Source organism: Mixophyes fleayi, chromosome 11, assembly GCF_038048845.1.
Source record: "Mixophyes fleayi isolate aMixFle1 chromosome 11, aMixFle1.hap1, whole genome shotgun sequence".
Classification (NCBI taxonomy): domain Eukaryota; kingdom Metazoa; phylum Chordata; class Amphibia; order Anura; family Limnodynastidae; genus Mixophyes; species Mixophyes fleayi.
Genome location: NC_134412.1, coordinates 53,211,472 through 53,233,758, shown reverse-complemented (window position 1 = coordinate 53,233,758; position 22,287 = coordinate 53,211,472). Strand labels below are relative to the sequence as shown.

At 41.6% G+C, this 22,287-nt stretch overlaps 1 protein-coding gene across 1 annotated transcript in view; it reads left to right on the top strand.

Annotated features, from left to right (window-relative positions):
- The first annotated feature begins 615 nt into the window (after positions 1 to 615).
- Positions 616 to 22,287, top strand: part of TREH (trehalase) — a 63,703-nt gene continuing 42,031 nt past the window's right edge. Inside the window, exons 1-6 of the mRNA XM_075190735.1 lie at positions 616 to 752; positions 3,612 to 3,712; positions 15,884 to 16,031; positions 18,941 to 19,028; positions 19,119 to 19,219; positions 22,019 to 22,111. Coding sequence (XP_075046836.1) covers positions 658 to 752; positions 3,612 to 3,712; positions 15,884 to 16,031; positions 18,941 to 19,028; positions 19,119 to 19,219; positions 22,019 to 22,111 — 626 coding nt within the window. The 5' untranslated portion in view covers positions 616 to 657. The remainder of the gene's footprint in view (positions 753 to 3,611; positions 3,713 to 15,883; positions 16,032 to 18,940; positions 19,029 to 19,118; positions 19,220 to 22,018; positions 22,112 to 22,287) is intronic.

Sequence of the window (22,287 nt, the reverse complement as noted above, 5' to 3'; positions counted from 1 at the left end):
ACAACTTCAGTCCACAATAATAATAGTCACCAAGCTGGCCAGGGATTTGTAAATGTTATTATATCACCTGACTGAAACAGTCATGCAAAGGAACTTGGTCACTCTTGCACATTGGGCCCTTCATTGTAGAAGCCTGTTTGTATCAGGGCTGTCTTGTGCAAAAGAAAGGGGACACAGGTGAGGGAATAGTACAATTTAAATTAATTGACTGGTTTAAGTAAATATATTACATGGTCTTAATCAGGAAAATCCACAAACTATGACCTGTTGGGAGTACATGAGGAGAGAGTTGAGATACTATGACCCAAATTCAATTTTTGATAATGAAAATAGGCATAAAAAAAATCAAGAGATCAAAAAAAATATTTTAATTCAGTATTATGTACTTTGGATTTTTTCCATTCCATAAACATTACAATTTGTTTACAGAGAATGTTCAAGACTTTGTACTAAGATCAGGATAACAACTTAGGTCCAATGTTGATACAGATGTAAAGAGTTAAAGTGACAAGTCACATGGGCGTAGGAGGGAGAAGAGAGACAGGAGAATGCCAGGAGGCAGACTATTAATTACTCATTCACCTTTATCTCTCATGCTTTTTTCCTCTATGGACCTTTGAGCAAGGACTTGGTTTATTTTACTTTCTGAGAAATACCATGGAGTGGAAAGATTGGTGGGTGACATTCTCTGTGGTATTCTGTGTCTTACAGAATTGTGGTCTTGCTGAAGATTTACCACCTCCATGTGATAGGTAAGCTCTTTTCAAAATTCCAGAGGGAGTTTGTATATTACATATATGAAAAACCTAGGAAGTATATACATTTGAAGATTGTTAACTAAAGATGTTACATTTCAAATTACTGGCTATCAAAAACTTCTCAATATATTGGTTATTCACATTGAAGACATTTGCTATGAGAGCATGCTGAAGAGAACTTTTAAAATGTGTTACATACATCAATATATAGGCTAAAATTACAGGTATATATAATACAACATGATCAAATGTCCTTGAAAATAGCGTAAGATGTGAGATCACAAAAACAGTTGTTTTTGTCACTTTAAAACAAAATATTAACTGCAGTTTTATTTAAAACTTTGAGTTTTATTTAACATTTACACTCTTTAAGCCAGTTTTCAAATACTACTACAAAAAGCTGGCTTTGTGGTTAGAAACAATAGATGAAGGGATGGAACGAAATGTGATCCTCAAATATCAGCTTGTTTAAGTTGCCTGGTAAATATAACTCTTTACAAGCAGCAACAATAATGCTAATATACACTTCATAATTTTATAAGGTATATAGCACAAATCAAACAAATGGAGCAGATTAAAAATACAGTGTAACATATCTTTGGCACTCATCTTAAAAATATTTTTAGTTTCATAGAAGTCCATTATTCAGTCTGTCCCAGTGCACTGGTAGGGAGGGACTAAGTGGTATATGTACTAAACTGCGAGTTTGAAAAAGTGGAGATGTTGCCTATAGCAACCAATCAGATTCTAGCTGTCACTTTATAGAATGCACTAAATAAATGAAAGCTAGAATCTGATTGGTTGCTATAGGCAACATCTCCACTTTTTCAAACCTGTAGTTTTGTAAATATACCCTTAAATGTTTTCATGGTGTAAACCTGACATATTGATGTCATTTAAATTGTTGAGGAAACTATGCCCTAGATCATATCAATATGATAATTGCTTAGTCCAACTTAATGATTTATATTTTGGTTTAATTGAGACAAACTAATCTAAATAATATTTTAAAGTTGAAGCTGTTTTACATTTTGAAAGACATGCAACTGGGAAGCAAATGGGTAGACTCTACAGTATACCTACCCCTTTTTGTTTTAATATACACTTTATTTTTATATATTATTCAATACAACTAACCATCTGACTTGTGGTTTGGCAGGAATTGATTGTGAGGTGCTGTGCTTTAACATATAAAATGTAATAACGTTTTCCAAGAATTTGAGCCAAATTGTACATGTGTTTTGAACAGTATATGCTAGTTGTCCCATTGTACCAAGTATATTGGAATGGTTAGAACTAATCATATTAACAGGAACCCTGTTGTAGGGACTATAGCTTATTATTTTCTATTTCTTTTGAAAAGTTGCAGGACAATGTAAACATTTTCCTTTATTTGGTGCTTAATTTTCTTTTGTAATCCTTCCTTCAGGACAGTGAAATAGTGAAGATCTCAAAATTCCGCTATATGCTACATCCTCCCTTAAAATGAAAAGTCATTGAATATGCAGATCTAGCCAGTGAAAAACAAGATTAATTTTAAATGTCATCACTGCTTAGATTTCCAAATGATTGGGAGGTAACTGTACATGTCCTCTCTTGGCATGGGGATAGTTTGACTAAGTATTATAATAAGGATTCAGAATCTGGTTTATCCACCATGTGTACATACACACCCTAAATTAAGGTATGGGTGTGACAGTTTGTAACATTATACTAGTAATTTTATTGAGATGACAGTCTAACATATTTTACTGTTTTCCATTTATTTTAATATTTGTCTTCATTAGTATCCACTATTATTCTTGTTAAATTAAAACACCCCTTTAACATGAAGTTTGTTCAGGCCATAAAGCCACTTACTGCTTTCATTTTGGTGCTAAATATACAGAATACAGAATAAAGAAACATATTCCCACTATAGCTGTTAATCCAGCTGCCCATGATTATGACTTTTAAATTTATATTTAAATGTATAAATATTCTGAAGATTTCCTGGGCCAGTCTTCTTTTGGAAAACTGGGAAATGCGTGAAGTCGTACTCTTGAGTCATTGATAGCTGAAGTATTTAGTCTGCTATAGTTACAGTCATTTTACTGAATAAGCATTTTAAGGCTTTTTAACACTAAGATTCCAAAATAGACACAGAATGAGTTGTATGAATGCCTCTGCTACCTGTACAACAGAGTAATACTATTGAATCCAAAAACATACTAGTAGGTTAATTGTCTGCTATCAAAATTGACCCTAATCTTTCTCTGTCTGTGCATGTATATTAGGGAATTTAGACTGTAAGCTCCAATGGGGCAGGGACTGATGTGAATGAGTTCTCTGTACAGCGCTGCGGAATCAGTGGCGCTATATAAATAAATGGTGATGATGATGTATTAATGTTTTAATCATTGATTATATACAAAAATGGCATTACATTTTTAATTTTGTTTCTTTTTCTCATTCCCTTTTGCTAATTCTTTTATGATGCACATCTTTTGCAACCTGCTGATGGATATGCATTACTCTTTCACTCTGCCTGTGTTTGCTATTATCTCACTCTACCCACAAAATGGGCGATAATTATGGCAATCTTCCCTCAAATTTTTTTAATCTGTTTCTAACAACCTTTAAACTTCAATCAATGATCACAATGCTGCTTTGTTGGTTTCTCTTCATTTATTTCACTAACTTCATTTTGATATAAATCTGAACCTCCCCATTACCTTTTCATTTTTGTTCACTCATGGTTATTTTCCATAACCACAATACTTTGATTACTCTTTTTTCCTTACAACTGCTCTTTGTTCATCTTTGCATTCTTGCATTCGCCAACATTTTTTATACTATTGCCCTCAATCTCAGTCAGATCTATTGCACAGGAGATATCCTTCATCATGTCCAGTTGGCCAAGATTTTTGATGATGATAAACATTTTGTTGACATGAGTCTCAAGGATACACCAGGTTAGTTCCACTTTAATATTCTAGCTTATGATAATATTGTTTCATATATTGTGCATTCAAATTTACACTTCACTGTACAAAAAAAGTTGTATATAGCTAATTAAAATTAAATTGTTGTGCTTGGGACATAGGGAGACAAGTTGACTATTATCAGGTCACAAGGAAATTATACTGGGATACCCAATGGTCATGGTTATTAAGTCACTACATTTAATCAGTGTGCCTCTCTTTTTCACATTGTCATGACCCAGCAGGACATGTGAGACATGTGGGTATGAAAGGGCTAATCAGTTCAAAAGTACCTTTTCTGTCTTCAAATGTCTAAAATCCCCCCAAATCACAATCACTATTAAGCACAAAGTCCTGCCACCACTAAGATTTAGTTCAGTGGCCAGCACTCTTAGGTAATCTTAACTTACTCCCTGACTTATCCCAAATACAATCAAGCCCTACGTGAACCAGAGTTACAGTTAACCAAACAGTTTCTGCATAAAAGTAGCATTATAAAATCCAAGCCAATCTGGAACATGAATTCCTTAAGAACAGAAAGACAGAATTATATTAAATGGGATTTAATATGAGAAAAAGTAAGAGTGTTTATTAAACAAAATTAGTTAGAACAACTTGACAAACAGAAAATGAATGCAGAACAGAAATAAAACACAGAAACAGGAGAAACACAACCATACACTTTTTTTAAGTCATTTTTCACCTAGAGAAATGCTGTAAGGAGGACAATTTCTCAATAGAAAACTGAGAATTTTCAAATTATCCCATTACATTCTCTATGTGACGTCATTGAAAGAGGTGTGCTGGTATGCTAATCTGTTTTACCACTTAATTATCGCTATACTGTTCTAGTAATGGATTCTAAACACCTTTCTGGAACATAGAAGATATATGCATTACTAACACTAAACATAGTATCATTTTCTGCTCATATACATTGGAAAAATTTGATTATATTGAATCCTAGCTATACCATACCTATAGATTACTTATGATTTTTGACTCCTTTGGGTACATGACTTTGAGTCCTTTGAACTCTTAACTGGGCAATAAAAAGGGGTTGATTGCTCTTCTGTGAATGTTATGGGTATCTGAGTAAATAAGAAAGGTAGGGTGATAGAAAGCATGCGCCTGAAATGTGTGTGTCTCATTTAGCAATATTCATTAACCCCTTATTTGCTTACACACAGTGGTTTGCTAAAACTATTTTGTCTAAAGTAACTTCACATTTTTAGAGAGATCAAGACAATATTTACATATTGTTTTCATAATTATCTTGATTAGGCTATAATCATGACGCACATATTTACAATGCTTCTGTCAGATTCACTATAATGATCAGATCCTTGAGCGCTACTCAATCTAACGAGGCAGATGGTCTTCTCCAGGGACCCCTGCAAGGAGGTATGGACTTTGTGGCCTCTGCCCAGCAGGTTGCGGTGCTCTGAGTGAGTGCAAGGCGTGACCAATTGAGAGAAACCAGAGACTGGGAGTAGGTGATGATCCAACTGAGACAGGAGAAGGCCCGAAGGTATGAAGTGGCTGCTGGAGATTAGGAGCACTGGAAGGCAAAAGAGATATTCTGCGGAAGGTAAGGATCCCACTAAGAACAGCTGCAGAATGGCTGGAAACAATAGCGGTCGTCTGCGGCAGATATAGAGACCTCTGTGCTTAGCGGCAGAGGTGCTGGAGGCAGGAGTTATAATCTGCGGCAGGTACAGAGACCACTGTCGTTAGCGTCAGAGTTGCTAGAGACAGGAGCGATAATCTGCGATCCAAGGAGCAGGAGGGCAGTGGGAGCCACGTCTGAGCACTGAGGAGAGCTGACTCAAAGAACATGCATCTTTCCTGTGCAACAGGTGCCTTAAATATCCTGAGGGATAATTAGTCTCCCAATAAATGGGAGGAGGAGGTGATAACAGTTGGGTCTGCACATGCGCAATCCTGGAAAGCAAACTAGCGGTGTCAGAGGGAGCGGCCGTGCTACGGAGTCGGCAGGATGCTCAGGGAGCGTGGGTAGGTGAGTGCACTGGACCCCAGGTGTTCGGTGCGCGGGTCCAACGTGTGACAGCTTCCATATAATTATCTTTTTTGCCGATAGTTTTCTTTTCTGATTTTTGTGTTGGAATAGGTCATTTTACAGAGGTGCAAAGTTCCAGCGATAGCTTCTTCAAAGTTCACTTTTGCTACATCATTCTGCATGCTCATTGCCATGTAATAAAAAAAATAGGTAGCCCTTCAAATCCTCAATTTACCCCAATATTTCACTCTTACTATCAAGAGACCATGAGCATCGGATCCCCTTAGTGAAAACCAGCCTCGGGCTGGTCAGTGCTGGGTTAGTGGGGGTGTCCGAAAAACAGTTTGCCACATACCCAGAGGCTGACAGCCTTGCTCTGTAGGATGCAGGGGCTCTTTGAAGACCCTACTTTGTTGTGGGAGCCAGGTTAATTAGCACAATAGGGATCACTGAAGTGCCAAGTATGCCACTAAAGTAGTCCCAGTCAAATAGGTAATTATACCAAACGAGTAAAAAAACAAAACAAAACACATTTACACAATTTCAAATAAAGTTTAATTAAGAAAAGGATGCCCCAAAGCTCTTGTTCACCACATTTTATATATAAATATATAAAATATAATATTTCCTTGTTTCTTGAGTAGTCCATATGGAAAATAAAATCTTGATCCTTCATAGTCTAACTTTGATAATTGCTTCATAGTGTGCGGTTAGGTGCTTTTAATGGGAATTTAAATTTTGTTTGTTTTTTCTAGGAGTGGAAGTTATAGTAGCATTGCAGCTATAATATATCAAATTGTGCATTCTATTCAGTTTACTTATTTGTCATTTCAATTTAGGCAACAAGATTACCATCTAAATTTAAATTGTTAAAAAAAAGATGTCGAGGTATTTGTATTTCATTATATTTTATATGTAAAATTTGACTTTCACATTTATTAGTAACACTGTCAAGACACTTTTCTCTCTTGTGTACATGACACTTAATTACATTCTTATACTGTGTACATGTAGGGTGATTTGAGGGGTGGGGTACAGCATATCGATGCCGAGTACCCCAACAAGACTTACCCCGACATGAGGACTCCGAAGAGCTCCTTCCCGACCATCAGCAATGACGACTCCTCTTCAAAGTGACTTCACCCAATCACGATCAAGTAAGAAGCCGGATCCAATTGATGACGTCATTCATCATGGCAACGGTTTTATCGCTGTTGTTAAGGGAATAATGTAAGTATGCACCCATGTACAATGTAGTTTAGAAAGCTTTCTACATTGTACATGGGTTCATACTTAAATTACCCCCTTAACAACAGCAATATGACATCATCAAGTGGAGCCGGCTTCTTACTTGATCGTGATTAGGTGAAGTTCCTTTGAAGAGGAGTCGCCATCGCTGATGGTCGGGAAGGAGCCCTTCAGAGTCCTCATGTCAGGGTAAGTCTTGTCAGAGTCGTCAGCATCGATATGCTGACTATCACCAGATTTGAGTTCTGCATTTACTAATAACCCTGTCAAGCTGCATCCTTGCACTATCCTTAGGAATAAGTATACACATTTGTAAGTCTAATGGAAGCCTGGTGCAGAAATACTGTGATTTGGAGTTAGCCATATCTGGAAATACGTATGACTCAACATACACATTTATATATGCGTTTTTGCATGTTCAGAGTGCAAAATGCATCTTGCAGTAAAAGGTAATCTGGATCTCATTGTAATACAATGAGATACCATCTGGTAAAGATGGAATCCTCAAGAGGGCAACAGTGAACAATGACTCACACACACACACCACATTCACCACCTAAATCTCAATAATTATCCCCCAATACCACTCCTTATGTTAGTGGAAACTGACAGAGCAGGGTGAACCTCCAAACACAAAAGGTATGTTTCACACAACATACTGTATCAAAGACTTATAGTCGTAGCACCCAACCATGATTCACATTGTCTTCCGATTGGAAGACCAGTCAGTGACAACTATGCCTATAACAGTTGATATAAATATATACAGAAGCTAAAAAAAAGAACAAAAAAAAAGAGGAAAGTGAGAAAATGAAAACTAAATGAAACTTTTAAGCAACTGTCCTGGCATTTATGTATTGAGATTGGTAGATAAATGAATGCTTTGGTAATTAGTTGGAGCTGTAGCTTTGAACTTTCACAACTGCTCAGATGTTTACCTGTGTATCTGACATTGACCTGCAATCCTGATTTTTGCTTGTATGACTACCTGTGCATCTGGGCCAGGTATGTTGTTTTTTCTTTGCATATATTGCATACCATAAATCACTATCAAGTTCTGTACAGAGACTTTGCACTAGTTATCAATGGCCTCCTTGTCTATTAATCTTACAAGACACTATATTGTGACTTTGCTACATTAAGCCTACAACAGACACTTTCTTGTAGTGAGAATGTTTTATTGTAAATAACTAATTTGGTTGTGTCAGAGTATTGCTTATTTATACAGTATAAGACATTATCTAATAACAACTGGTATTGGTGAATACTTACACAGCAAAATAATAGTCTTACAGAAGCTGCTATTGCTTCTGGCCACACTGTGACTCCACTCACGTGCAGGAGGGAAACCGTGCAACAGATATGTTTGTCATGTGGCTTCAATCCAACACCACCCTGCATTAAAAGGAGATATGTGATTGGCCACTGCCAGCTGTTGCAGTGTGAAAGCAGGGATGAAGTGGAGGACGTTGTCAGAGCGTGAAATAACTAATGGTTGAATCGATTCCACCTGCCGTCACTCTGTCTTACTCTGGCCTGGGCACGGGGGATGCAAGTATTTGGGACAGAGAATGTTCTCGACCAAATGCTCTACTCACCAGTAGTGAGGGCCACCAAGCAGTTTAGGTGACAGGGCTACACTTGCCAGCAAAGAATCGCCGGGTCTGGCGATTCCCACCTGAAACCATCAGTAGCACCCCTGGAAGTCAAAAGGGCTATGCTGCAATACCAACGAGGAGTCCAATCACTATCTCTGGAACCTTACTGGTAGCCGGGGACTTACCGGGTGGGAAGACTACCGTGTGGCTTTTCCTGTGGCATGGTGCTTTGTTCGTTCTCCTTTGCCCCTTCCAGACTTCAAGTGTGGCCAGAGAATGGACTGGGCACCAGAGACGACCTCCAATGGGACGTTGACTTCTTGCTCCTGGAGAGGAAACACCCCCTCCCACACGCCACATCCCACGTATGCGCACAACAATACAGTACAACAATGTATAGTAAATCCTCCTACCCTGCACAGAGCCTGCTGCTTAACTGGGAGGCATTTCGGGCTAGCACCCTAGGTGACAAAAGCTTAGTCCCAACTCATCGTGAATCTCAGTGTGCACTTGACCCTACCTAAGGGCCTTGTGACCTGTACTCTGGGGCCACGTCCCTTCTTGATTATGGGGCCTAATGCCCAGCGCCAACTACCTAAGGGCCTTGTGCCCTGTATTCCGGGCTGCGCCATGTCCTCACTATGGGGCCTAGGGCCTGGTACAACTATCTATGGGCCTTGTACCATGGGTGACAAGGCTGTGCCCCCTTCCTATCTATGGGCCTTGTGCCCAACACTAGCTAGCTAAGGGCCTTGTGCCCTGGTTGTGGGGCTACACCCCCTCCCTGACTACGTGGCTAGTGCCCAACACTAACTAGTTAAGGGCCTTCTGCCCTGGTTGTGGGGCTACACCCTCTTCCTGGCTACGAGCCTAATGCCCAAGAGTAGTCTACCATGCCCACCCTAACTGGTGCTCAAGCCTAGTACCTGGGGAGCCTCTAGGGCCTTGTGCCCATTGTGAAAGCCAAGGGGCAGGAAAGATATTTTGGAAGAGTGCAGGAGCGGGCCCGGGAGAGGTCGTGCCCAGGGGGCCTTACCTGGTCCAGAGAGACTTCTCGTTTCCTCAGCGTAGGTCCTCTTCTTTCTGCCGCCGTCCTCCAGGAGCTGCCACCGGATCTTTTCTCCTCTTCTTGTCACCGTCGAGTCTTCAGGAGACAGAGAGTAGCTCTTAGCCCTGACAAGGGTTCTCTGTCTCCGCTGCCGGCTTCTCTTCTGTCTTCTGCTGCGGTCCCACGCTGTCCTCTCCTCTTGATCACTGCCGCCAACTGACCATGTGGGCGCCGGCGCAGGTGTCTTAAACAGACGGCAGCACACCGATGCCCGATGACGTCATCACGTCGCTGCGTCACACTGTCGCGAGCCCGGATCATCAAATCAGTAACATTCATATTTAGCAAATATTTCTCTTGTTGACCCCAAACATTACATTATTACATCAATAATAACCTTAATAACCTCCAACATTACATTATTAGCACCCCCATTACATAACCCCCCGTCCCACACACACACACACACACACACACACATACTACATCAATAACCCACACACACATTACAGCAATCAGCCATAACCCTCACATTACAGAAATACCCCTACATTACAGAGATCCATTTTCCTCACATTACAGTAATACCCCACATTGTCCACATTACAGCAATTGGCTATATTGTCCACACATTAATGCTATACTACCCCACATTATAGCAATTCCACTTAACCAATCCTCATTACAGCAATCAGCAATACGAATGAACTGAGTCACATTACTGAAATCAGCAATACCACCTAGTCCATTCATATTTCAGTATTACCACCCAGCCCCTCCACAGTACAGCAATCTGCAAAACCTCACAAATTTTTCACATTACAGCCGTTGGCAGTACCAACCTCACCCTGCACCAATGCCAGCCTTGTCCACACGCTACTCCAATGCCACTGACTCTACCTATATTACCCCAATCCCAGCCCGGTCCCCACACTGCAACAATGCCAGCTTTGTCCCCAAACTCAACCAATGGCAGCCCACTACAAACACTACAGCAATTCCAGCTCTGTCCCCACTTTGTGCCATTGCCATTTCCTCTACCCACACTGCACCAACGCCGGCCTTGTCCCCATACTACATGAATGCCAGCCTTGTCTCCACACTGCACCAATGCCAGCCCTAACCACACACTGCATTAATTCCAGTCTTGACTCCACACTGCACTTATGCCACCTCCTCTATCCACATTACACCAATGCCAACACTGTCCCCACACTGCACAGGTTAAATGTTCAAAGACTTAAACACTTAAACACTTAAACACTTAATCTGCGGCCTCCAGACATTGCCGCTTTAAATTAAGTCGCGCTGACGTCAATTAAAGTGCCGGAGACCTGTGTCTTCGAAATCATTGCCTGTCAGCATGCCCGCTTGCATCAGAAATCTGGAACTTCGGTTTTCACGTAAGTCTCTTTTTATTGTATTTGTTTTTGGGAGAATTTGTTTTTCTTTTGTAGGAGTAAAAGCTGTCGGAATTGTCATTATCGTTAATATGTACCCAACCCCCTCTACTAACACTACACACAAACGTACCTCATCACTAGGCCAGACTTCTCCTGCTGACTGTATCTGCTCTGCATGCTTTGAGCTGCACTTCCATGCTCTGTTAGCAGCCACACAGCACAGTTAAATAACATCACTACTACTACAAGTAAAGTCGAGGAGCAGGAAGGGGAGGGACACCTGAAAGCAAAACAATGTTGGGGTTGGTCAGAACCTCCCAGACGATCACGAGTTGCCCAAATAAGTGAGTCATGTCCCTTCTTTTTGAAAAAAACCCAGAAAATTTAAGAAAAATGCCTGAAACAGCCCTGAGGCCCGCTGAGAACCACTGATCTTCATGGGCCTATTTCATTGGCCACCACTGAACCCCCTATTCCCATCAGAAATTTACCAAAGGCCAGGATCACCTTACAACAGACCTTACCGGAGTGACTATGTGTCTCCATATCCTCCGCTAGAAACATGGAGGAAAGGCAAAACATAAGAAACAACCAAATGCATTAAATGAATATGTAAACATAGCAGGCTTAGTCAAGGACTCACCGGATGGCCCATATGGAGGTAAAACAGTAAAAACCTTTTTCGAGTCAAAAGCCAAGAAAGACTCCAAATTAGAGGAAAAATTAGGCAAATCCCTCTCTGCCCCCTTGAAAACAAGGCATATCATAGGTCTGCCCCTCCAGGGAAGGAAGCTAACAGTAACACGTTTCATGTAAACTCCCATATGTCAGATAACACCCAGACTTTTAGCTACCCAATGCCTTGATGGATTGAACAGAAAAATCTTCTTTGGCCGGAACCATAGTGGCACCGAACCTAAATGATTCAGTGCCATAGCCAGCCAAGTCCAAACTCAGTTTAAGCAAACATGTCTGAAAAACTGCCCTGAACTGAAACTTAGTCAACAAAGATCCATCACCATGTCACAACCAATTACAAACAAGGGACGGACGCTTGACCAAATAAACCTCCTCCAAACTAACCGGGCAAAGTGATCCAACGCCCTTTGCCAAGCTTATTAGTGTTTGACCTGTGAGTCTCACGGTGAACAATAGCATGTTTGTAAAGCAGGCCCATACAACAAGAAAGCCTAGAAGACATCACCAACTTGCTAACCCGGAAAGCACTGAAAAAGGCCAAAGAGAAAGCCAAACTAAAGAAACATACCTCGAACATCTCAACCACGACAGCATCAACATTCCCTATCATTCAAACCAAAAATCCCCAACAATAGTCTGCCTCTTGTCTGCTATCACAGGAATAAGCCTGGCCCAGCCTTATAAAGCTTTAAAGACCAAAATATACTAGTGACACCCTCAGCACTCTGCAACTGTAAAAAGAAAGAGTTGCCCACCTATACTTCTATATAATTGACGGGGCCACCGTATGACCAACCAGATCTTCTATACTAGCTTGATAATCTGCGAAAACATAAGCGGGGCAGGATACACTCACAATATTAGCTGCTGGCGCAACAGCACGGAACTTGACCCAATCAAAACGCGACAGAGCATCAACAACATATTAAAAGCTCCAGGGATATGTCCAGCATTAAAAACAATATTAAGATACAAACATTTGAGAACTGTTAGGATCCCCTCCAGCCGGCACAACACAACCCGGAATCTACTCCGCCAGTCAGGTGTTCACTGGAGCCCCTGATGGTGGGGACAGACTGGGCCGCAGACTGACAGAGGGTCGTGAAGTGCGTACCAGCTGGGGAGAACCCAGGCCAGAGGAGTCAGGTCCACGCAGAGGTCAAGGGCCGGCAGCAGACAACGGTATCGATGAACAAGCTGAGGTCAGGGGTCACAGGTAAATATCAGAACGGGTAAACAGGCCAAAGATCAGGGTCACAGGAAACACGAGCAAGGTCCAAATCAAAGCCAAGGGTCATACACGGGGAGTCAAATAGAGATAGCAGGATGCAGGACAGGAACTAGCAGGTCAGCAGACTGGAACACAGAAGCTATAACCGGCAATGAGGTGGCAGACCTCATTGCCTTAAATACTTGAGACAGCCAATCAGGGCCTGGCTCAGATAGAAACCAGCCCCCTAACTTCATTAACCCGCAGGCTAGTAATTCTGTAGAGCGCATGCGCCCGGCTTCTCAATGCCGGGACGCAGCGCTGGAGCGTCTAGTCGTTGCCCCGGCAACAGCCGGGACATGAGAGGAAGTGACGTCCCGGTCGCCATAGCGACGGCCGGGACGCAGGTGAGTGAGTCGCGGCGGCTGGGCACCGCCGCGGCTCGTAACAAGAACCACATGTCTAAGCAATGGAAGCGAAGTTGGGGAGGGGACCCTCTGTATTAATGGCCTGGACAACCCCAAATGATCGCACCATAAAATAAGACTCTTGTCACGCAAACAATCCCCCACAAATCAACAGCCACATTTATTGGAACAACACTAAAATAAGCCGTTTTCTTTGTGAGCCACTCCTTAAGTCATTTAAGGTGCCAAGGTGTAGCGCACCACTCACCGTCCAGGTAAGCAAAAAAATCCAGCATGCCCCACAATTCAGCCACATTGGCCATGGGAAACCTGTAACCACATGACACTGCACACCCCATGGGTGATCAGTGATCCACTGAAAAAAATGTCACTCAACTTAAAACCCCAATATTGAAATGAATCGGGAGTAGGGGAAGGAGATGGAAAACCGATTCCACATTGAGTTATGCCAGCAAAGCGGCAACCCCATATTCTTGAGCTAATGCCAAATCCTCCTCAAATGACTGACACACCACCCTGCAAATGTCTCCGTCAATCACGTCTTACACTGACACCAGGTGGGTGGGACAAATGTATGATTAAATCCACTTTCTCCTGGAGCCATAGCAGGGATTTAATTCTCCTTTTTTTTTTTCACTACTTTTTTATAATACAAGCACAAGCATACTCCATAGCTGCAAGCCCAAGCTGGGACCTGTAGTGTCCCAACTAAACATGTAAATAAAACACAGACACAAGTGTAAACATCACTTTTAATGCCATAAATTATACACACAAACATTGACCATGTTTATTGGTCACCTACATGAAGGTCTTTCATCTATAATACATTTGCAGGATTAAAATAAAACCAATACCCTGGCAGACGATGCAAAGTCAGCTCCTAAGTGCTCCCCTGCAACGTAAGCTCAAGCATCCTATTTATAACAAGCAGGCAATACAAATGCCGAGTGTACTCTACTGTACATGAGCCGTGTAGTCGGTAACGACACACATCTGCAGTCAAATGCAGTGGTACGCCACGCCAATTTCTACATTACATAAAGGCTTTGCTACCAAATTCATCTAGCTACATATCTTGACAACCGTTCTTTGATGAATTCAGGAGTAGCAAACCCTAGATACGTGCGTATAATACTGAACACAGGTTGCGCTCAGAATGCATGCCTTGAAGAATCAGGCCCTTGGTGTGCAAATGTATACAACTCTAACTGAGTAATGTAGTAATTCGATAAGTGTAGTTATTTTCATAAAATACTTTTAATAAATAAGAAAATACCATTTATCAATGCAAAGGAATTACATACATCTTATTTGGATGACAAGGTAAAGTCGAATGATACTGTCACTCCCCAAACAGATTGTGCTTGAGTCCCATCAGCCTATGGGAATATCAGCGAACAGTATGCAATCAGCAGCAGTAGTTTTCTTTGTTATCAGGCTTCCACAAAACTAATAACTTGCGACTTCTTTGTGTAGTGCATTGCTAATTTATTTATTGCTGATTAATTACTCATTTTAAGTGTACTTTTATACTAGTTTCTCTTTTTTTTTCTTCTTTTGTTTTAAATGGTACAAAGATGACAAGTCATTTCTAAGACTTTATTGTTGGCGTAATCTGCCTTCAAAATAATACTTTAATGAAATGTAAACATTGGTTATTTAATATAAACATTGGTTATTTAACGAAAGAAGGCAAACTCTGGCCCTCCAGCTGTTAAAGAACAACAAGTCTCAGCATGTCATCATGGTTGGTTACAATCTTCATTGTAAATATAATAAAAATCAAATTGCGCGGGTTGTTTTTTAATGGAGCATGTATAAAAACATGTATAAAAACAGGATCATCAGCTCTTGTTCATACTTACCAACTTTGAATAGTTGGTATCCGGGAGCCTGTCATGGGAGGTGGGCGTTACGGGGCTCCAAAATGCTCATCATTTTGGACCCGCCCCCCGCTGTCAAATGACGCGTGTTGCGTCATGACGTCCAAAATCGCGGCGTTTGGGAGCTAATTCTGCCCACTTCACTAGGAAGTGGGGCACTTCCTAGTGAAATGGGCAGTTCCGGGAGATTGCCACACTCGCCCGGGAGACACTCGCAAAATGCGGGAGTCTCCCGGACATTCCGGGACAGTTAGCAAGTATGCTCTTGTTATGTGTGTGATTTACATTATATAACAAATTATATGAAGATTTTAATGCTGTTTCACACAGTAAAAGCAGTTCAGTTTTGTCTTTTGTACTCTGGGACTTTTCCATTTTATCAAAATTAATATTAGGCAGAGGAACAGAAAGGACGACTCAGGAACACAGGAGCAATTTTTTTTTTAATGAAAAAAAACAATTTCATTTTGCTTGCTAAATAGAACATCTATTTATATAGAATAATGTATGTTAAATGTTCAGTCAGATTGTGGAATATCTTATATAGATGTATTTAAATGTAATCATTTGCCATAATGTAGGAATATCTATATAATAAACTTCATACATTTTCTCTCTACAGCCCGGATAATAAAGAAGTTTAAAGGCTTGGTTTTAAGTCCTCCTAAGGGAATAGTGGCTGTGGAAAAAATAATTGAGTTTGTCAACACTTCTTTTCATCATCCTGGAATAGAACTGTCACAGTGGGATCCCCCAGACTGGCATGAAAGGTATACAGTAAAACAAAGTTTCTCAATTCACCTTTAACCTAAATCTCAAGCTGATAAATGATGCCTGAGTTCACTTGTTTTTGTAATATTCTGCAGAATTCATTCCAGTATTGACTAAGCGAGTCCCACCAATATATCTAGTTGCATATACATAGGAGTTGAGATATATATATATATATATATATATATATATATATATATAATCAGGCATCATTTTATTCTTAAACGTACAGTACATAATAAAGGAGGTCAATAAAGTAACTTATCCATGCCTTTCTAGTGATGAACATGCAACCAGTGTGTCCACTCATAACTTTAACTGCCAATATACATTCGATGTGCCATATTTCTAACGAAAACTGGGCTTTTACTAATCTGCCATAGACAGGCTAGACTTGATAAAAGTTAATCTTTACTAGAGATGGGCGGGTCCGGTTCTCCGAGAACCGAACCCACCCGAACTTTGGGTATCCGAGTACCGAGCTGAGCAGCTCGGTACTCTCCCGCCCATTCCGAATCCAAATCGAGGCCGAACGTCATTGTGACGTCGTCGGATCTCGGGGCTCGGTTCTCGCGATACTTCAACTTTATAAATACACGCCTCCACAGCAATCCATCGCCATTTGACAGAGGGAGAGAGCAGGGTGTAGTCATAGGCTAATTAGAGCAGGGACAGAGAATACAATATTGTTCTTGCAATTGCTCTAACCAAAATCGCTAGTGCAGAGAGGAGGATAGTGGTTTATTATTTTTTCTTCATATTTGGCACTCCCCAGCGCTTTTGGGGTGTCCCCCATAATTGTGCATAAATATTTCTGGCTGTCAAAAGTCATATCTGTCAGCAGTATCTACTAAATAATTTTTAGCACTCTTCAGTGCTTTTGGGGTGTCCTCCCTAATTGTGCATTAATATTTCTGGCTGTCAAAAGTCATATCTGTCAGCAGTATCTACTAAATAATTTGTAGCACTCCTCAGTGCTTTTGGGGTGTCCTCCCTAATTGTGCATTAATATTTCTGGCTGTCAAAAGTCATATCTGTCAGCAGTATCTACTAAATAATTTGTAGCACTCCTCAGTGCTTTTGGGGTGTCCTCCCTAATTGTGCATTAATATTTCTGGCTGTCAAAAGTCATATCTGTCAGCAGTATCTACTAAATAATTTTTAGCACTCCTCAGTGCTTTTGGGGTGTCCTCCCTAATTGTGCATTAATATTTCTGGCTGTCAAAAGTCATAACTGTCAGCAGAATCTACTAAATAATTTTTAGCACTCCCCAGTGGTTTGCGCTCAGAATGCATTCAAAGCAGTCCACATATGATCTGAATGAGCAACCAGGTTCTGTCACCAGTCCTGATGTTAGTGTTCCCAGTACGTCATCTGGCCAAGGCGATGTCAAACAACAGAGTGTTTTCAAATTAGTGCAAAAAACAAAAACCAAAAAAAAATTTACTGTATTGAAGCGAAAAAGAAGTGTAACTGAGCAAAAGTTAAGTGACGATAAAAAAAAAATTGCAAGCATGCCATTCTACACACGCAGTGGCAAAGAGAGAATGAGGCCTTCACCTTTGGCTATTAGTGGCAGATCCCAAAAAGTTACCCAGCCTACAATTGGTGCACAACTACTGTTACGCGTCAAAGCCGAGCTGCAAGATAACAGTGAGGCATTACAGGAGAATATTTGCTCTGATTCACAAATGACAACAATCCCTGTGGAGAGTCCATCCAACAGTGGGATGTCTAATCGTGAGCATTCTGCTGATGTGTGCCTTAATAGCCCGAGTGTAGCCGGTGATACCCAAATTGAGGATGCCACTTCCAAACTGGCTTTCTCCATGTCAATTAATATTGTACAGTCTATAACGGCTGGATTTCTTGGTATTTTATACAAGTGGAGGGGGGCCTAGAGAGACAGAAACCAAACTGGCTTTCTCCATGTCAATTAATATTGTACAGTCTATAATGGCTGAATTTTTTGTTTTTTTAAAAAAGTGGAGGGGGCCTATAGAGACAGAAAGCAAACTGTCTTTTTCCATTTCTTTACATATTTAACTATAAGTGTAGGGTGTAATATAGATTCAAAGACGATGGCTGCATTGCCAATATGCATAGATGGAGAGGAAGACAATCTGTTTTGTGTGTAGAATAAACGAAGGCCTACCAACGAAGAATTAAACAGTTTTTTTGGATGATTTATTACCTCAACAATTAGATTACTTATCTCTAAAACAGTTGGAGCACTAAATTGGGTTATTTTAGGCACAAAAACATGTATTTTCCAACAAAATAGCAAAACAAAACCAAACAAAACCAAAACCAAAACCAAAACACGCAATGGCGGTTTTGCAAAACCAAAACCAAAACCAAAACACAACGGTAATCCAGATCCAAAACCGAATCCAAAACCAAAACACGGGGGTCAGTGACCATCTCTAATCTTTACACAACAGAAATTCAATTTACTTATGGCAATCCCAGTTAAAGTTTCACAAAGAATCTGGCGAGGCTCAGGCAGATGTTAAAGTTAGTACAGGATCTTCTAGTGGTCACAAACCTAAGTGTGCCCCTAAAAGCATGTTTGCTACAAGGAAACATGTAGATTGCTTTATCACAAAATCATTAAGCAAGTACATTTTGATATGGTATGGTATGTGTGCTACATGAATTATGTTATATTACACTCTAGAGCAAGTATTGGTAACTGATGGACACCAGAGAATCTCACTTCCATGTGATTCTGATTTGAATGTTGTGCTGTTAATGTGGTTTTAAATATTTAAAATATAAATTATCTGCTGTTGAAAAGGTATTCTTTATTACATAGAGGACAAAACTGTCCAAACATGTCCCTGAATGCATTACTGTACTTCACTATCAAATCAACCATCAAAATTGTGTCTGTCTCCCTCGCAGTCCTGAATTATTGTCTCACATCGCTGATTCAGACCTGCGTAAATGGGCTATGGATCTTAATGACCTGTGGAAGTCTTTGGGGAGGAAGGTAACATTTTTAATAATGTGTTGAATGGTGACAAATAAGAATGCTATTAGTTTATCTTATATGAATTAATCTACTGCATTTATCTTGCAGATCAATGAAGACGTAAGGGAGCAACCAGATCGTTACTCACAAATCTATGTTCCAAATCCTATTATAGTACCAGGAGGTCGATTCCGAGAGTTTTACTACTGGTGGGTTAAAATCAGCATTGTTTATGTAAAAATATTCTAATGACATATAAATACTCTATAAGATAAGACATGTAAATGTCTGAAAATATCAACCACAGTGTGTTCTTTATCAGAATATATTATATATTACTCGGAAGATAAATTACTTTGCTTGCTAGGAGCTAATGTGACATTGTTTATACTCACTGAAGTATAAAGATTGGGACCTGAGTAGAATAATGTTGTGCACTGGCAGGGCTTGTTTAAGGGTTCAAGCTGGCCCCTTCACCGTCCATGACAGGTTTGTAAGCAGTTTGTAAATATGAACTCATCCTTAATTTTAGCATCTAGTTTCCTTCACCCCCCAAATCCCACCAATGTTTATGCTCCTGTGTTGTCTAAATTCAGCTCCATTTGTCTTTTTAAATGGGCAATCGTCACTCATTTAGTTTTCATTGAAATCAGAACTGTATAGCAGAATGGAGGCATGAACGAGTGGTCCTGAGGGTGAAGATGTGAAGATGAAGAGGGCTGTCACTCCTGACGCCATCCTTGCTCTCCTACTCACTTATCCTTAAGCGCTTGCCCAAGGATAACTTATAGACTTCAGTCTTTACAATTGGAATACATCAATATTAAAACCTTACTATTTTTCAAACTTTATTTTCACCTTGGAGTACAACTATTCTCGTATTTTTTAAAATAAATGAATTTTGCACACCTAAATGTCTTGCACCCCCTCCGAAGCATAGGCCTAGTCAGCCTAGTGGATAATCAGGATTTATGGTAATTAACAAAAGAAATAACACTGTCACTCACATGCATGTAGGTATACATATATATATATATATATATATATATATATATATATATAAAATCTTTTTCATCACTGTGCCATGCTGCTCCCCCCCTCCACTTTCCTTCATCACTGTGCACTGCTGCTCCCGACTCTCCTTCATCGCTGAGCCTTGCTGCCCCCCTCTCCTTTATCACTGTGCCATGCTGCCCCCCTCTCCTTCATCACTATGCCATGCTGCTCACCCCCCCTCTCCTTCATCACTGTGCCATTCTGCTCCCCCCTCTCTCCTTCATCACTGTGCCATGCTGCCCCCCTCTCCTTTATCACTGTGCCATGCTGCCCCCTCTCCTTCCTCACTGTGCCATTCTGCCTCCCCTCTCCTTCATCACTATGCCATGCTGCTCACCCCCCCCTCTCCTTCATCACTGTGCCATGCTGCTCACCCCCCTCTCCTTCATCACTGTAACATGCTGCCCCCCCTCTCCTTCATCACTGTGACATGCTGCCCCCCTCTCCTTCATCACTGTGCCATGCTGCCCCCTCTTGCCTTCATCACTGTGCCATGCTGCACCCCCTCTCCTTCATCACTGTGCCATGCTGCACCCCCTCTCCTTCATCACTGTGCCATGCTGCACCCCCTCTCCTTCATCACTGTGCCATGCTGCCCCCCCTCCTTCATCACTTTGCCATACTGCTCCCCCCTCTCCTTCATCACTGTGCCATGCTTGCCCCTCCCCTTCATCACTGTGCCATGCTGCTCCCCCCTCCCCTTCATCACTGTGCCATGCTGCTCCCCCCTCTCTCCTTCATCACTGTGCCATGCTGCCCCCTCTCTCCTTCATCACTGTGCCATGCTGCTCACCCCTGTCTCCTTCATCACTGTGCCATTCTGCTCCCCCCTATCCTTCATCACTGTGACATGCTGCTCCCCTCTCCTTCATCACTGTGCCATGCTGCCCCCTCTCTTCTTTATCACTGTGCCATGCTGCTCACCCCCCTCTCCTTTATCACTGTGCCATGCTGCCCTCCCTTTCCTTCATCGCTGTGTCATGATGCCCCCCCTCCTTCATCACTGTGACATGCTGCCCCCCTCTCCTTTATCACTGTGCCATGCTGCCCCCTCTCTCCTTCATCACTGTGCCATGCTGCTCACCTCCCTCCCCTTCATCACTGTGCCATGCTGTCCCCCTTCTTCACTGTGCCATGCTGCCCCCTCTCCTTCATCACTGTGCCATGCTGCCCCCTCTCCTTCATCGCTGTGCCATGCTGCTCCCCACCCTCCTTCATCACTGTGCCATGCTGCTCCCCCCTCTCCTTCATCACTGTGCCATGCTGCTCCCCCTCTCCTTCATCACTGTGCCATGCTGTTCCCCCCTACCCTTCATCCCTGTGCCATACTGCTCCCCCTTCCCCTTCATCACTGTGCGATGCTTCCCCTCTCCTTCATCACTGAGCCATGCTGCTCAGCCCCTTTTCCTTCATCACTGTGCCATGCTGCTCCCCCTCTCCTTCATCACTGTGCCATTCTGCTCCCCCCTCTCCTTCATCACTGTGTCATGCTGCTCCCCCTTCTCCTTCATCACTGCGCCATGCTGCTCCCCCCTCTCCTTCATCACTGTGCCATGCTGCCCCCCCTCCTTCATCACTGTGCCATACTCTGCATGATTATATGGGTGATTTCTACCCAAGAACAACAGTAAGTCCAAATTGCATGCAATGACTTTGGAAATGTGACATCCTTCCTCTGTAGGACCATCTTTATGTGTTGCTATCTCCAAAAGCAAGTGATTGCAGCAATGTCTTGCTACAGTCATGGGAAACTGAGCAAGTATAGTCAGTCCCTTATTGCACCATCTGTCACATTTTAATCAAACAGTTCACACATGACTTTGACCAGCAATTGCATGTGAGCAATTGTGGGTCAAAATTCTAGGGTCCTGAACTGCCTCAAATGTTTTCACCTATATGTTCCAGCACTTGGTTATAAGATCTGATTATTTCAATTTCTTTTTTGCTCTTAGGGATTCATACTGGGTTATTAATGGACTTCTTCTCTCAGGGATGAGCGACACAGCCAGAGGAATGATAGAAAACTTTCTGTACTTGGTGAAGTGGTGAGAGACAATCGAAAAAAAAAAAAGATTAAACAAAGAGTGGTAAAGGGAAAGAGAACGCCATAGTGTCAAGAGCAGAGGATGGGCAAGATGGGGAGCAAGGAAAGGTAAAATTGTGGGCAGGAGTATAACCGACCATCGCTGGGCCCTATTGCAAACATTTTTGGGGGGCCTGG